At 43.9% G+C, this 17,599-nt stretch overlaps 1 protein-coding gene across 1 annotated transcript in view; it reads right to left on the reverse strand.

Moving 5' to 3' along the window:
* Positions 1-2,207: 2,207 nt before the first annotated feature.
* The window catches only part of FLVCR1 (FLVCR choline and heme transporter 1), a 36,926-nt gene continuing 21,534 nt past the window's right edge, over positions 2,208-17,599 (reverse strand). The window contains exon 10 of the mRNA XM_084828829.1: positions 2,208-2,397. Coding sequence (XP_084684955.1) covers positions 2,344-2,397 — 54 coding nt within the window. The 3' untranslated portion in view covers positions 2,208-2,343. The remainder of the gene's footprint in view (positions 2,398-17,599) is intronic.

A 17,599-nucleotide genomic window follows, 5' to 3' on the forward strand; every position in this document is an offset into this window, starting at 1 on the left:
TGCGGGTTGTCTCGCGTCCGCAGCGGGTCCCACTTCAGTCCCATCCATTTCAGTGGGTCTGCTCGTGAGTAGGGCTGACATTGGATACAGCGCTGCCCTTAGGCAGCCGGGTTCTTCGTCTCCCCGTTCCAGTGGAGGCCGGTGGCTCCGATTGCGGTGGGTCTGTGAATCCAAGCTGGGTTTCAGTCAGAGGCAGCCGGTACTTTAAAGGAGCTGGCCAAGGTGCTGAACTCTGGCCGCCAATTGGGTTCGGCGCCTGGGATCGCTCCTTTAAAGTACCGGCTGGTTCTGACTGAAACCCAGAATGGACTCACTGCCCCTCCGGAATCGCTGATAGGGTGCCAGTTCACTGTCTATAAGAGTGAAATCCTATGCATGTTTAGACAGAAAAAAGTCCTACAACTCCCAGCATGCCCCAGCCAGCAGAGCTTTTTAGGGCTTTTTTCACCCTAAAAGACGCTGTGAAACGGATAGATGGTGCACTGCGTATTAACAGTAAAACAAGCCATTGCGATTTCTCAGTGGCATTCTAATACTTGCTCAGTTTACTGCCTGATCTCATGGCCTGATGATGATGAAGGGAGGGTCTGTGGCTCAGTGTTAGAGCGCATTGTTTGCATGCAGAAGGTCCCAGTTTCATCTCCACAAACTCCAGGTAACGCTGAAAAAATCTCTGCCTCAAACTCTGGAGAGTAGCTGCCAGTCAGTGTTGACAAAACTGGGCTAGATGGACCAACGTATAAGGCAGCTTTCTATTTTCCTTATGCTCGAGTGGCGCATTCATGTAATTGTGAAATAAGTACATGATAATTAAATATAAACCACAGGCACTAAAAGTTCACTTTGTTCATTCGTTTTTGACAACAGCTACGGCACATGCTGGTGGTAAGTAAAAAAATTATTAGAAAGTAAAAAAAAAATATTAGAATGCGTCACACACTGATAAGGCTGCTGTCACTCACTTAGGGATAAGCCCCACTGAACTCAATAGAGCTTACTTCTGAGTAGACATGTCTAGGATAGCACTGTAAGGCTGCAATCCTAGGTACACTTACCTGTAAGTAAGCCCCACTGATCACGGTTCAACACAATAAACATGCATAGGTTCACACTGTAAGTGTACAAAGCACACTCACAACAGACCTGTGAGATATTTGAGATGTGAGACAGAACTCACTTTGGCTCATTCCCAGAATACCTTTTCAGTATTATGGCCCAGCTGTGGAATATCTACAGGAGTAATAAAGCAAAGGTATCTGTGTATGGGAGTAACACTGAGTAGTAACAACAGCCTACCCCGCGTATCTGAAACGGGTAGGGTGGGGTGCTAGATGTCTGGGCAGACTTGAGTCTCCATGTGATAAATTACATGTATTTTCCTCTGTGCTGTGCATACATGGGCCACATATAATAAGAAGCTATAACTAAGCATAGCTTCCCAATGTACTTATTTGCATCAAAATATATGCAGGTATGACAATCATGTGACAATCTACACGTGCGTATTTCACGTTACTTCCTGTACACACATATACACTGTGAATTTAGGCTATGCACTGGGGCAGAGGGGCAGCATGAGGCAGCCCAAAGAGTTTCTGGAAGGGATATCAGCAGATCTGAATGGATGTTGAATTTATATGTACAGAAATAATTAAAGTTACCTATGCATCACAGAATTAAGGCTTAATCTGACATTACAAGGCTGTACTTTTATCAGTGGAAACATAAAAATATAACATAACAACAGCATATATCTTCTCTCTCACATGCCAGATCTTTGAGGTCCAAATCCAACATCAGTACTTCATTTCTAAAATGAGATATGCCAGGACTCAAGTATGTCTAGAAACTCCAACTTCTGCCTTTGAATCCCCCTCCCCCCACAAAACCCCATTGCAGATATGTGGAAGCAGTTTTATTTTAGAGCCTCAGCATAAAATGGTTGTTTTAGCTTCTGACTATAATCTTAAAATGCTCATGCTAAGATGTAAAATGCCAAATAGCCCAGTTGTATTTGCTTTCGCTTCTATCTGGGCAGTGGCATAATCTGGGGTTTAGGAAAATCCCATTATAGGGATCAGAGGATTTGATCTGTTAGACCTCAGATTCACTTGTCATCTAGGCCAGATGGCAGATGGGGGTGATGTAAAAATGAACCATAAATGCTAAAATCAATGAGCATGTCAAGAACAAAGGCTACTATTTTTATCCTAATATTTAATGATTTCAAAGTTCTTTTTACATACTACACAACAGTCTTACTCAGGGCTGATCATTTAGCCACTTTTGTGGTCCTCAAATTACCAACTGCATTCCAGGGGATTTGGATGTGGTCAACTATTCTTACAGATGTTCCAGTATATGCCCATCTGTCCAAAACAGCACATCTAGAAAAAGCTTCAAAAAGAGAGATAATACAAAAGGGAGAGAATGTGAGCAATTGAAATCTTTACTACTTTGACATCAGATTTTGAAACCACTTTTGGTTCATCACATCAAAAGTCCCCCCCCCCCCATCAGTTTTGGTGATAACACCACATTGGCTGATAATTGCTGTTTCTCACCTCCAGGGTTTGCTGGATGAAATGGATTATTTAGTTCTATTTCAATCTGGGTTTAGGCCTGGTTTTGGGACTGAGAAGGCCTTGGTCACCTTGGAGGATGACCTACACTGAGAACTGAACAAGGGTATGTGTGACCATGCTGGTTCTGCTGGATCTCTCAGCGGCTTTTAATACTACTGACCATGGTATCCTACCGGGCTGGCATACAGGGTTGCAGCTTGTGGGCATAGTGTTATGGTGGCTTTGGTCCTTGCTGGAAGGCCAACTTCAGAAAATGGTGCTGGGGGACTCCTGTTTGACCCTTGGGGTGCTATCTTGCCCCCATGCTATTTAACATCTGCATTAGCCTTCACCAACAAGATGCCCTCCAGATGTGGTCTCAGCTATGGCCAGGAATGCCTCTGCCCAGCTGATGCTGGTGTGCTAACTATGCCCAGTCCTGGAGAATGCAGAACTCACTGGGGTGACACATGCCTTCATTACATCACATTGGATTCTTGCAATGTACTCTACACAGGGCCACTTTTGAGGAGTCTTTGGAAACTGCAATTCATCCAAGAGGATAGTTACCAGGAAGTATGCAATTCCCTTCTTGAAAAGCTGCCCTGGCTTGCAATTTTTTTCTGGCTACATTCAAAGTGCTGCTGATGAACTTTAAAGCCCTGAGTGTTTTAGGATCAGGATTTCAGAATGGCTGGCTTCTCCAATATGAGTCTGCACACAGGCAGGGATTTACATGCATACAGAGAGAGAGAGAGAGAGAGACGAGGAGCACCTGAGATAGGCACATTCTTTTAAAGTTAAAAGGAAGATTATATGTGTGTGTATAGATCATAGTAAAGCTAAGGTTAACATCTCAATCTCTCCATGATCTTCCCCTGCTCAGCTGATTATTAGACATACAAACACCCTGATCTGCTGACCCAGCAAGGTCAAAGAGTCAGGGCCGATCTACATTGCGCCCGCCATCGCAATGAATTTGATGTCCCGTTGGGTTAAATGCTCTCGCATTAAAACGTGGTTATTGACACTCACCCATTTTCCCTGTTTCAGTGCTTCATCGAATGCGTGAGCTCAGTTCACACTCGAGCGCTGTGCTGTTTTCCTGCGCGCGCTTGTCTGATCTCGGATGCTAAGGGGGGTCAGCCCCAGTCAGTAGTTGGATGGGCGACCGCCTGGGAATCAGGCTTCCTGCACTGAGCAGGGGGTTGTTCTAGCCCTTCAAATGAGATTAAGTTTTACCCCCTCCTATCCCCCGCTCAGGATGTTTTTTTAAAAATTAAGGCGTTATCCTCGCAGAATCGGGGCTTCTCCGCAATGTTTTTTTTTCTAATTCAGGCATGATCTTCAAAGATCATGCCTGAATTAGAAAAAAAAACATTGCGGAGAAGCCCCGATTCTGCGAGGATAACGCCTTAATTTAAAAAAAAAAAACAACAACACCCAGAGCAGGGGATAGGAGGGGGTAAAACAATCTCATTTGAAGGGATACAACAACCCCCTGCTCAGTGCAGGAAGCCTGATTCCCAGGCAGTTCCCCATACAAGCACTGACTGGGACCAACCCCACTTAGTTTCCGAGATCAGACAAGCACATGCACATCCAGCCCTTTGCTTGTTGCTGAGGAAATGGGGGCTGCTGAGGAAGCTATGCGATCAGTAGCTGGAAGAAGACATGGGGCCGTCGAGAGCTGTGATTGGACAGGAGGGAAATACAAACACCGCCACCTATGGACAAGCAGGGGAGGGGACTCCGACCGGATACGGTAGCAAAAGCAGAAAATCAGAGCACATTAAGGGGAAATACCGGGATATTAGGGTATTGAAAGCAGGAGCACAGAAGTGGGAAATTCCGGTTCCAATTCGAGGCGGCTACTGCGTAGTGTGAAAGGCCGGCGGTGAAACCTCATTGTAAGCGAAAAAAGGCGGTAAGTGTGAATCCAGCCCCAGTGTGGTATGATGCTTAAAGTACTGGACCACCCAGTGGGTAACACAGTGGGACTGTTCACACAACACACTAACCCACACTCATTGGTTGAGTGTGTGTTGTTTTAAACCGTGGGTTGTTTGTTGAACCATGGGTTAGCATGTTGTCTGAAGGCAGCACGTTTTCCACAGAGTGAGTTATTGTATTGTGTGAACGTAGCCAGGGTGGCTTGTTAACCATGCAGCGTGGCTTGATAACCACCCTGAACAACACAACAGCAACCATGGGTTCTCAAGCTGGCTCGTTCAAGAAAATTAGCCACACCGCATGGTTAATGAGCCACCCTGGCTGCATTCAGACAACACGCTAATCCATGGTTCAACAAACAGCCCACGGTTCAAAAGAACCCACACTCAACCACTGAGTGGAGGTTAGCATGTTGTGTTCATAGCCCCACAAGGTTAGTGACACACAGCGGGTAACAAAGTGGATTAGGCCCCAGGCTCAGAACATGAGACTCCAGGTGCAAGCCTTGAAACTGCGGAATTTGCTGTAATAAGATATTATTTTCTTTCTGGAGCGAGGGATGGAATCGGTTAGTAGGTTTTTGGTAGGTCTTTGGAATGAGGAGTTTTAGCTCTAGTGACTGAGGTGGGCAAAAAAAAAAAAATCAGAATTCTGTCTTTAGCCCTTGCATTGTTTCCTTTAAAAGGCAATCAGCCAACATCTTTAGCTCCTGGTTGTTAACACACTCATTTGACATGAATAGCCTGTCATTAGGCTAGCCACTTATGCATTGCCAAAGAGGAACTGCATCACCAAAAAAGAGCAAAAGCGGACACCAGTTTGCATAAGATTTGCATATGCAAATGTATATGTATAGGTGCCAATTTAGAAATAATAACTATAATTTAAATAGAAATACCACACATTGCCCCATAGTGGACAAGATTGCCCAGGTGACCTGTGTGCCTGCCTGTTTGGTTTGTTGTCCAGATGTTTTTGATGGGCAACTTCAAGGCCTCTGCCCTCTCTCCTTATGGATTTTTTTTTTTTTTAGTTTAAACCAGACTTGGACTGAACAACCCATCAGACTGAGGACACCTTCCAATAGAGGACTGTCCTCTGCCAGCTCTCCAAAATGGAGGGCTATCCTCTGTAAGGCAGGACACCTGGCCACTGCAATCCCTGGAGGAGCCAAGCCAGTTCTCCCAGCTCTGATCCGCAATCACCTCGCTTAGAATCCCTCGTGGTGTGGGACTGCTGAACCCTGTCATTAGCACAAGCGCCAGGGAGACCATGGAGGTATTGTCCGAGGAGCTCAAGGAAACCAGCTGTGTGGGCTTGTGATGCCTGCTCAGGCTTTGGTTCCAGCAGAAAGGGGCATTCAGGAAGGGGACTGCTAACAAAGATCCTTCTCTTTCTCTGTGAATTTGCTGCCTGCTAAGGATTGTCAGCCCTGTTAACTCTCGGCTTCTGTATGTGCTGACAACAAATGAAAACGCAGATATTTTCTGACTGAATTTCCTCACGCTGACTGTCAGTATCCCTGCTCCCTGAACTGAAAATGTCTCTCCTACGGTTTTGTTCAGGGGTGGGGAACCTCTTTCAGTCCGAGGGCTGAATTCACTTTTGGAGAAGCTGGCGGGGGGGGGCACATTTCAATGGTTGATGGGACAGAAAGCAAAAGGGGTGGGGCCAAAAATACAACAGACAAACAAAAACATCCTACATGTTGTAGCTTTAGGCTGCAATCCTATGCATGTGTAGACAGAAAAGGCCTACAACTCCCAGCATTTCCCAGCTAGCCATGCTGGCTGGGGAATGTTAGGAGTTGTAGGGCTTTTCTCTGTCTAAACATGCATAGGATTGCAGCCTAAAGCTGTTACTGCCAGTAACTAAGCCTTAGGAGAAGCATCTCAGTTTTTTAGAATTGGGGGGAAAAACTGCACAAAAGCCAGGAAACCACCTCATGATCGGTTTGGCCAGGCAAGGGGGATGTGGCCAGTTGGGGAGCCACAGAAGACCACATTCGAACCCCAGGAGGGCCGGATCTAAAGACCTGGGCAAATATCCACCCTGAAAATGTTTTCATGGGAACTCTGAGTCACATCAGTCTGCAGCGGCTAAATTTCTTCTCCTCCCACCGGTTCTTTCCCACCAATGCTCTGCTCCGCCAACTCCTCATTAAGGAGAACTTGGACTGAAGAAGTGAAAGCACCGAACCAGCATTTCATTAGCAACTTTCATTCAAGAACTTTGTAAACATTCATTTAACTTCACCCCAGTTATTAGTGTTTATGCAGTGGGTGAGTCAGAGGTGCAAAGGTCCATGCAATATCATTAGAGCCGCTGAAACTCGTAATGGAACTCAAGGGTGTGGGCACGTCACTTTGCTAGCCACACAACTTGAATTGCTAGCTAATAGGCGCCTTGTGATTTATGCACGTACACTTGGTTTATTAAACACTTGCTCTCGGCCTCAAATCTAATCTGAGCTCATGTCTCGGAGCTCACTGTAGAAACCAAAGAGAATAAGGGTACACAACATTGCCCCTGTGATTGGTAGGCAATATGAACCTTCTGGATTGGTCAGACCTGGTATAAGTCGTGAGAGCCGACCTCCAGCTCTTGTTTGATCAACAAAGCAGCTCCGGTACTACCAGCTACTGACCTCAGGGCTCTGTGAGCAGCAGAACGCATCATCCAGGTCTAGATTTAGGTACAGCCACTCATGAACCTAGCCTGGTCCTGACATGCTCTTATGTTATAACAACATGCACAGATGATGCATCCCACACTGAAAGGCATTTGTAGCATCATCCATGACTGTGACCACAAAGACATGAAACAGTTGCACAACCTAATTTTCTGTTTGGAGTTAGTATGGTCCAGGGAATATTTTTGTTGTTGTTTATTCGGTCAGTCTCTTCCAACTCTTCATGACTTCATGGACCAGCCCATGCCAGAGCTTCCTGTCAGCCGTCGCCACCCCCAGCTCCCCCAAGGTCGAGCCAGCTCTGGCCAAATCACAGTCTCTGTTTTTCATCTAGAAAATAGGTATAATTATGACCTGCTTTGTAGAGCTGTTGTAAATGCAAGATAAAGTCTGTAAAGAACATAGCACATTGAAGGTATCATGGAACTATATTTTTTCATCATACATGGCTTGAGAGAGGGATTTTATTTTTTTAAAATGCATGTTTTGCTATCTACATGTTGTGATGGTGGCCCTTTACCACATTTATTTATTTTGTTTTTATTTATTGAATTGATATACCGCCTAAGTGGCAAATGCCCTCAGGGCAGTTTGCAATCCTAGAAACCCAAAATGATGAAGTAACAACCAAACCAATAAATATAACAATGAAAATATCCTAAGATAAAAGATCGAAACATTACAATATTAAAGAGCCAGCCGTAAATTTAGTAATCAAAGCAACAGATTAAGATTACATTGCCTGCTGGAAGACCAAGGGCTTAAAATGGCATCTAAATAAATTTATTTATTTATTTGATTAGCTGCCCATCTGGCTGGCTACCCAGCCACTCTAGGCGGCATACGATACTAATAACAAATTTACATAATCAACTGAACAACAACAACAAAACACTGCTCTAAAAAACCCTAACCAACCCCCAAATGCCCGCCTGAACAGCCAGGTTCTTAAAGCCTAGCCTCATAGCTCTTTCAGTAGATTAATCCACTTGTGGAAAACTCTTTCCACATGCAAATAGCACTGTGTCTTAGCAGAAGCTGTCAGAAGGATATGCTGCCACCTACTGTACAAATTGCTAACATCATTCCCATTCCATTGCCTCAACTCAGTCCATCATGACAAAGCTAAAACATGTATGGAATGTCTATAACAGCCAGACCATTCACATGTATGATCAGCCATGGCATGTGGCATCCAGCTGCTGGTTGCTGACACTTCCCAGGTGATGCCCAGGATGAATGTCTCATTCCCCACCCACCGACAAAGAGACCAGCCCTGAGTGGCAGATAAGAGGTCAGGGTGAGGGGCTGGTGTTTGCTCTGTGCTAATGAGCTGCCTAAGAAAATCTGCTGGTCTGAGCAGAATCCCAGGAGCTAAGCTTTCTAGTCCTAATGATTATGGCAGAAAGCCTGAAACCATATTGGCAGCAGGACCAAGTCTACTTGACAACCACATGGAGTGACACAACTGAAGAGCATCCATGCCAGGAGTGCACTAGTCTGGATTGTTATATCCCTCCTGGCTTTGGACTGAATCCTAGAATCCCCTGCAATATAATGTGGGGGTCTGGGGCACCCTTGTTTCATGCAGGGACACCTTTCATTTGTCCTTGGTGTCCCGTGGTGTAGTGGAACCAAGGCTTGCAGGGTGGAAGCACCAGGACGTTTTGATGATCAGGGACGATGACATCATCTGTCGCCGCCACCACCACTGCCCCACTTCAGATTTCCCTGTTCCCTCTGAGCTTAGCTGCAATCCTCACACTAGCTGGGGGATGGGGGATTTACCACAATACCACTGCAGTCCCCACCTCCAACAAAAAACTTGAACCAGCTCTGCAAACAGACAGCATCTACTAAACATCCAGAGACTACAGGAAACTGAGGTGGGAGAGCAGTCTTCTGCCTGCTTATGACATATACTATTGTTTTCTGAACTAATTCCCCCTCCAAAGCTTTTCCTTTGCCTTCTATATAGTGTATGTGCCATTTTGGCACATACGTTTCTCCAACAACCTAGAATTCGTTAGTAAAATTAAAACAGCAAATGGACATGTTTCTTAATTTGCATAATTGGCACATAAAGCAAAATCCAGGTTTCCACGTTACATCATGTGGCATGTTGAGATATACAGCCCATTAGCTATCCCAGAAATGGGTTTGGAAAAAGGGAAGTGAAATCAGCAGGAGAGTAAAGATTGGGAAAAACATGCAGTGGTTGTGAACGTCTCACTAGCTGTTGCCAATCTAAGTCCAGCATCTCGCCAGGACAATGTGTGGCTTATTTGGTTTGACAGTGTTGGCAGTTCTCCTTGTGTCATGGTATCTGAGGTCTTTTCCTAATCTTGAAAATACAAACTCTTGTAGCAAACCTTTTCCTTTGCACTCACCCATTATTCCCACTTGCCCCTTTTGCATTGTTATCCTTATCCTTACATTCCCCACATTGCGCACACATTCAAGGTCATCTGTCATTTACTCGTGCACCATAAGAACAACAGAAAGAAGTCAAGCATCTTAGCCACCACAACAGACACATGACACCATCTGATTCGAATTAGGTTCATTCCAACTCAACTATATTTAACCATAGAAGGAAATCATTTAATTATGTCTGTCTTCCTCTGCAAAGGATGGGGCAGGATTGGGCTTTTCCCTCCCCATCAGCAACCATGGAACACTTAGAGATCCATTAACCCATTGCTTTGGGGAGGAGCGTGTATGAGCAGGAATAGCATACCCGCAAGACAAACGGCACCTTTGTAGAGCATTCTGGAGTATGCTTTCAATTCATGTGGTCAGGTACACTAGCCAGAGTGTGACTGCTTCTGTCATATGGGGGCGGGGGGGGGGGGGCTTCACTTATGCTACTCCTTGGATCTGCCTAGTTAACATAGGAAGCATACAGAGACAGGCCACTGGTCCATCTAGTTCAATATTGTCTACACCGACTGGGAGCAACTTTCCAAAGTTTCAGATAGTAGTTTTCCCCCCTCTCTACCTTGAGATGTAAGGGATTGAACCTGGGATCTTCTACATGCAAAGCAGGAGCTCTACCACTGAGCTAATCTGTATATATGGTTAAGGTGACCATGACAGGATACCAAGAATAGGAAATTTTCATAAGAACATAAGAAGATCCCTGCTGGATCAGACCAAGGGTGCATTTAGTCTGTTTACACAGCTGCCCGCTAGAAACCCACAAGTAGGACATCAATGCAACAGCACCCTCCCACCTATGTTCCACAGCAATTGATTATATACGCTTACTGCCTGTGTTACTGTAGGTAGCCTATAGCCATCAAGAGTAGTAGCCACGGATAGCCTTTTCCTCCAGGAATTTGTCCATCCCCCTTTTAAAGCCATCCAAATTGTTGGCCATCATTACATCGTGTGGTAGTGAATTCTACAGTTTAACTATGCGCTGTATGAAGAAGTCTTTCCTTTTATCTGTCCTGAATATCTCACCAATCGGCTTCATGGGATGGCGCCAGGTTCTAATATTATGAGGGAGAAAAATGTCTCCCTATCCACATTTCTTTGGCTGTAATAGCATAAGCTATGTGCCCTATTACAGTTCAAGTTGATCCACCAGATCACACTGTTAAGTCAAGAATTCTGGAAAGGGGCACTATAACACAAGCAAAAGAGAAGTTAGCATTGTAGTTGCATGATATCTTTATATTATACACACACTGAGTGTGCCAACTTTTCAAATATGATGTTGTATGTGTGGAAAACTATTATTTATAAATTATCTGGAATACTGAATGTTATTTAGCCTTCCCCAACCTTGCAGCTGCCAGATGTTGGACTACAACTGCTATCATCCCCAACCAGCATGTGCAGCCACTGTGCTAGTTATGGATGATGGGAGCTGTAGTCCAACATATCTGGAGGGCGCCAGCTTGGGATATGCTGTTATAGCTAATAATATGTACAGTCACATTGTGTTTTCTTCCCTTTGTTATAAGTCCATTTAGCTAAATATGTATATTTGTTTCTATTATTTATTATAAATAATACATTATGAAACAGATTATTAATAATTTAAAAAATAAAAATAATTTCAAAACCTATATGCTGATACTTGATCCTTTTATTGCAGGACTGGGCAAACCTCAAGAATGCATCAACTTTTATGTATTTTTTGCTAGAAGCCTGAGGCCTACCAACCTGAGTCAGGTGGGAAAATAGCAGAGAAGATGGATATAGAATTACAGGACAGGATGCCTCTAAGTGCGTGCTCAGCACTGACCCTTTTCACACAAACCTCCACTGCTGGTTTCCCCCGAGCTGTTTCAGCCACCTAATTCAGAAAAAACAAGGTGGAGGGGAGAAAATGCCTTTTGTTGTTGCTGTTGTTAAAGAATTCAGAATCAGAAACCCTTGTGGATCTACCACAAATAGGGTGGCCACTTAAGCCTTACCAAAACAGGGGACAAAATGCTTCCCCCAAAAACAGGGCAAAAGAGGACACAGATTTGCATAAAACTTGCATATGCTTATGAATATGTCAAGATGCAAATGCTGTGTATTCCTTTATAGATAGTATTTCTATCCCACTTCTCAGCCAAAAAGGCTCCCAGAGCAGTTTACATATAATTAGTAAAACAAGACAGTTCCTGCCCACAGGTTTACAATAAAAAAAGACGACACACAAGGAAAAAGGAATGGGGAGGGGAGGGGAGGGGAGGGGAGGGGAGGGGAGGGGAGGGGCAGATTATGGGCTTCTTCACACGAGGCTTTTGTCCTGTTGTTGAGATTGGTTACTCACAGAGGTTTGCTGGACCTTGACATGATGCCGTCAACCTCTGGAGCATCTCCCACACTAAATAACCTTTATCCCATTTTTTAAAAGATCGGAGATAATGAACTATCAGATTACGGCACGTTGAGTTCCCTCATGAAAAGAGGAAATCCAGCAATAAGAGGTGCTAGACCACAGCACCATCTAGTGGCTGCATAATGAAACATGTAGAACACGCAGATAAGGAGGAAAAGGCTGAGGGAGGCCAGTGCGTGTACTGGGAGCCCACTGTGATCCTGCATTTCAAACGGAAGCAGAAAGCCCCAGTAAAGTTGTGGGATTTTAGGCTGGTGTAGAAATGCTCTAAGTCTTCCACAGTAGGGCTGGTGGAATGGCCCGGCTTCCCCCTCAGCCCAGCCTGCAGGAATGGCTGCTAGAAATAATGAAGAAATAATTACTGTAATTTAAATAGAAACCCAGTATACCTCCCCACTTCACTTAGGTGATCCCTGTACCTGCTCAGTCTGCTGTCCAGGTGCTAATTGCTGATGGGCAACTTCGAGGCCCCTGTTCTCCCTCCTTATGGTTCCTTGACTTTAAACCAGTTAAGCCCTTCAAACAGAGGATGCCTGCAAATAGAGGACTGTCCTCTAAAGTAGGACACATGGCCACCCTAAGTGCAAATCACTACCTACCTGTTTTATAGAATACAATAGTTTATTATGTTCTGTGGTTTTATATAGACTCCCCAGCCTTGTTCAGCAGCTCAGAGACTGTAACACTGTGTGCATGTTGATTGTCTTCCTGTCTAGATATTGTTTAGAAGCCAGCTCACAATGTAATTCACTTACCCTGCCATGCACAATGACTTTGGCCTTCTGTCCACGGTTGGCTATTAGCACATTGTCAGGGCATTCAACAATTGCACAGAGCTAACAGCAGAGGTCCCCCTCTATGGAAATGTTAAGAGCTGTCACCTTAGCCTTAAAAAATTACTACAGTGTTATCTGCATGCTTAGTTCTAAAGAGATTTAACTCTTCCTGTTCTCCCTCAGTTTGCTCCCAACACAGACATATAAGGGGGAAGGGGGTCTCATGGCATGGTCTGAAGATTAAGCAGATCTGGGTCTGATCAATGGCTGGATGGGAGAACACCAAATAATCCCCATGTATGCCCATGTACGTATGGTGGTGGGGCCATCTGGGGAACTCCAGAGGGTCAGATTTAGGTCCATGGGCCTGAGGTTTGACACCCTTGCCTTAAATCGATTGCACCCTAGAATAATTATTCATGGAACCGACCACAGGGGAGGCAATCCTGGACTTAATCTTAAATGGTGTCACCCAGGACCTAGTGTGAGAGGTGAGTGTCACTGAACCAATTGGGAACAGCGACCATAGTGCTACCCAATGTAATTTAAATATACATACATTTAATTTATATTTAAGTGCAAAATTGTCCAGGATGTCCAACGCAGTCACATACAATTTCAAAAGAAGAAACTTCTCTAAAAGGAGGGAACTGGTAAAAAGGAAGCTAAAAGGAAGAGTCAAAAGGGTTACATCTCGCCAAAATGCTTGGAGGGTTCTCAAAACCATAACGACAGAAGCTCAGATAAAATGTATACCATAGGTTAGGAAAGGGAGCACAAAGTCCAAGAGGTCACCATCATGGTTAACGAGTAGTGTCAAGGATGCTATTAAAGAAAATTAGGCTTCCTTCAGAAAATGGAAGTCTTGCCCAAATAAGGAGAACAAAAAGGAACACAAACACACAAAGGAAAAGCAAGTAGACAATAAGAAATGCAAAAAAGCATTTTGAGGAGCATATTGCTAACATCAAGGACAATAATAAATAATTATTTAAATACATCTGAAGCAGGAAGCTGGCTAAGGAAGCAATTGGACCATTGGATGACAATGGAGTTAAAGGAGTACTAGAGGTGAATAAGGAGACTGCAGAGTAGCTGAGTTCTTTTCATCTATCATCACTGCAGATCCCCTTGCCTGAAATGGAATTCACTACCACAAGGTGATGGTAACCAACGTGGATGACATGAAAAAGGGATTGGACAAATTGTTGGAGATAAGGCTGTCTATGGCTACTAGTCAAGATAGTTACATGTTATCTCCAGTATCAGAGGCAGTATGCCTCTGTATACCAGATGCTGGGGAACATGAGCAGAGGGTGCTACTGCGCTCATGTCCTACTTGTGGGTTTCCCACAGGCAGCTGGTCGGACACCACTGGAACAGAATGCTACATTAGATAGGCCTTTGGTCTGATTCATCATGGCTTTAATGTTCTTTTGAGATCACATAAATCAAAAGATAATTGACAAGTTACCCTTGCAGCCAGATACTCTTTGGAACATTTATTTACATACAGTGTATTCCTTTGAACACAAAACTGAAAATCAATGCTTTTCTCTACAGCAGGTTGCAGAACCTCAGGCCTGGGAGCCAAATCTCAATCTGGCCCCTCAGGGTTCCCCAGATGGCCCCACCCCCTTTCAAACAACCACAATTGTTTGGACATTTCCCAGCTTTTGAGCAGTTTTCCCCCCATTCTAAAAGTCAGGTTCCCTCTCCTGTTATTGGCTGTAAGAGCTTTAAGGTAAATTATGGTATTTTGGCACTAGAGTGCAGCCCCCAAGAAGTTCTCTGAAGTGGAATTTGGCCCACAGTCTGAGAGAGGTTCAACATCCCTGATCTAGAAGGACATATGATTCCCAATGAGATAAGAGCTATGGAACAAATGTTTTACACACTGGAGTATATTATGAACAATGCCATGAACTGAAAGTAGAGTGCTACCTTTGCTAGAGCCTCAGCCATTAGACTGTTGCTGTCTCTAGGATAACAGCCTCTTTCTGGAAGCCTGCTGAGAGAGACCTTCTGGAACTGGTCCATTTTTGTATATTCTGATTACATAACTCTTTAGTGGCAAGATGCAGCATTTCTTGTGGTGACATTGTATGAGCTTGCCTCATTTTATTCCAGGAGACAGTCTGGACAATACATTTTACTCATGAATTCTTCTGGAACAATACATTTTACTCATGAATTCTTCTAAGATGACACATAGTTTAATTCTCACCACCACTGCAGGTTTTCTATTTACATATTTTTTCTAGGGCCAGTTGTGAGCTATGGTAGGACACAGACCTTGCCACACACCAGACTCATATTCAATGATTTTAAAAAAACCTGCCACTTTAAGACCAGAGTTAAAGCTATGTTATGTTGGCTCAAGCTCTAGAAAACCAGGAAATCGGAAGGTAAAGCCTTAACTGGCATGCTCTGTGATGTTATGCAATGTAACAAATTGTGCTTGCTTACAGTTTACCCTCCATGGATTCACATGGATGCCCCACATTGTCCTGGTCCTGTATTGTCTTATGAAGCACCTGAGTCTGACTGTTCTGCTACAGGAATCCTCCCATGGTAATTTCCTCTTTACATCAGTCGCTGGCAAGATGAGTTACACGGTGAGAGGGAGCCCACTCCTAGCAGTAAGGCTAGATGCTTCATAAGGCAATTCTGGACCAGGTCAATATGGTGGAGCTTTACTGACCAAGGAAAAGCGTGGGTGCATGGAGAGTAATTTATAAGCAAGCACAATTTGGGACACTGCACAACATCACTGATCATGAGGCACATCAGTTAAGGCATCAGCCTTCGCTTCCAATTTCCAGGCTTTGTGGAGCTTGAGCCAACATGAGATAGCCTGAACTCTGGTCTTAAACTGGCAGGTTTTTTATGAGTGAATTTCCCTGTATTTTTATACATTTATAATTAGTTTTGGCAATGCTACGCTCTCCCCAGTGTATTTGAATCTGCTTTCTTGAATGTTTACCCTTATGATAAATGGGATCATGAATACTTAACTAATAGTAATCATGATTTTATTTCAAGAATCAAGATTCTAAAATCTCAGGGTGAACTTTCACGGATAGAGGAGGCTGTCCTCTGCAGACAGCCACACCCTCCAGATGTGGAAAGCAATGAGAAAGGTAAGGGAGGGGGGAACTAGCAAGCTCATCCCCACTTCCCTTCCTCACATGTAGAGCTTACCGACAATGGGAATGACTGAATACAGCTCGTCTCACAACCATCTTAATAAGCCTACATAGTGTGAATTCACATTCAGCATCCTTGCATGTCCTTTTCCCACAACACAGAAAGTAAGAGCAATGATTGGGGCTGCAGTTCTACTTTCAGAAAGGTTGTGTGAGGCCGTAATCCTTCTTTTCCCGCCACTGTGCATTCCATCCCCACCCCTCCCAAATTCTCTGAGGGTCAAACTACATGTTACTTTAAAAAACTGGCTAGCTTTTTGTTTCTACTCAACAGTAAGCTCATGGGACATCATATGGATCAGGAGCCTAGAGTGGCGGATAGGGGTTTTTAACCCTTTGCACAATGCCTGCAATTTACATTATAACTGGATGCCCTTTTGGCAATGTAAATTGGAGGCATAGGGGAGGGGGTTCCAGATTGGGACCATGGTGGAGAGGGGAGGATTAAAATCTCTTTACTCCCTCTGCGCCCCCCACCATGCTAGGGTCCCAATCTGTGTGATAACATGTAGTCTCATCATGTGAAGTCACATTACATAATTAAAGGAATAGGCATTGCATACAGAAGACTTCTGTTAACAGAATGCCTCTGAAAACATTGGAGTACTGACAGCATTCTAGCTTCCGAATGAAACTGAGCATGCCCAACATAACTTTGCCAGCAGTTGCTGCCATAAGCTTTAATGGGGCAGAAAAATTAATAAACTTTGAACTGTTGCTCAGAACTGCATCATACCAATGGAAGTCACACCTCAACTAGCCTGAATAACATGCATCAGTAGTTTCACCAACATTTGAAAGAAATATATATGCCAAGCCACAAATGTGTTAGTTTTTCAGCATTTTTAACTTTTAACATTCAGCATGTTTTAACTAGCCATGCTGTTAACTTGTCATTTTTATAAGTAATAGAATTTTGAGGCTTATAATGGTGGAACTTTTTTTGCAACTCACCTTAACTAAAGGAGCACTCCTATGGCCCTTTAATCAATGCAATCTTCATAATTAAACTATTTAACTCATATGGGTTAGTTGACTGGACTCCTGCTGAGGAGTTATCAGGAACATACATCTGATATTTGGGCTTCAATGAAGTTTAAACACAATTGCATACAGAACATAATTGCTATGCTGGCTCAGTCCAACCTCCATCTAGTCCAGCATTTTGTTCACAGTGGCCAACCAATTGCCTGCAGAAAAACTACAAGAAGAATGAGTGCACTAGCACCCTCCCAGTTATGTTCCCCAGCAACTGATGTACATAGGCATATATCCGATACTGGGGGTAGCATATACATGATTAGCATATACTCAGAATAATAGGTGAACAGTTTTGCTGTTTCAATACATGAAATTGTGGCTCACTGTGCCTCTTTGCATGTCCCTTTTAACTAGTACATAAATGCGACAGTATTTTAATTCTAGTCTTCAGGGACATTTATAGTTCAACTCCTAACTGACAGAGCTCTGCTGCATCTCTAAACAGATGTAATTCATGCTGCTGAAATAGAGGATTTGGGTTGAAGAGCTAGCACAAATAGTGGCCTCTTCAAAACATA

Source organism: Heloderma suspectum, chromosome 1 (genome assembly GCF_057233095.1).
Source record: "Heloderma suspectum isolate Gila_16-S chromosome 1, 16-S_ref, whole genome shotgun sequence".
Taxonomy (NCBI): Eukaryota; Metazoa; Chordata; class Lepidosauria; order Squamata; family Helodermatidae; genus Heloderma; species Heloderma suspectum.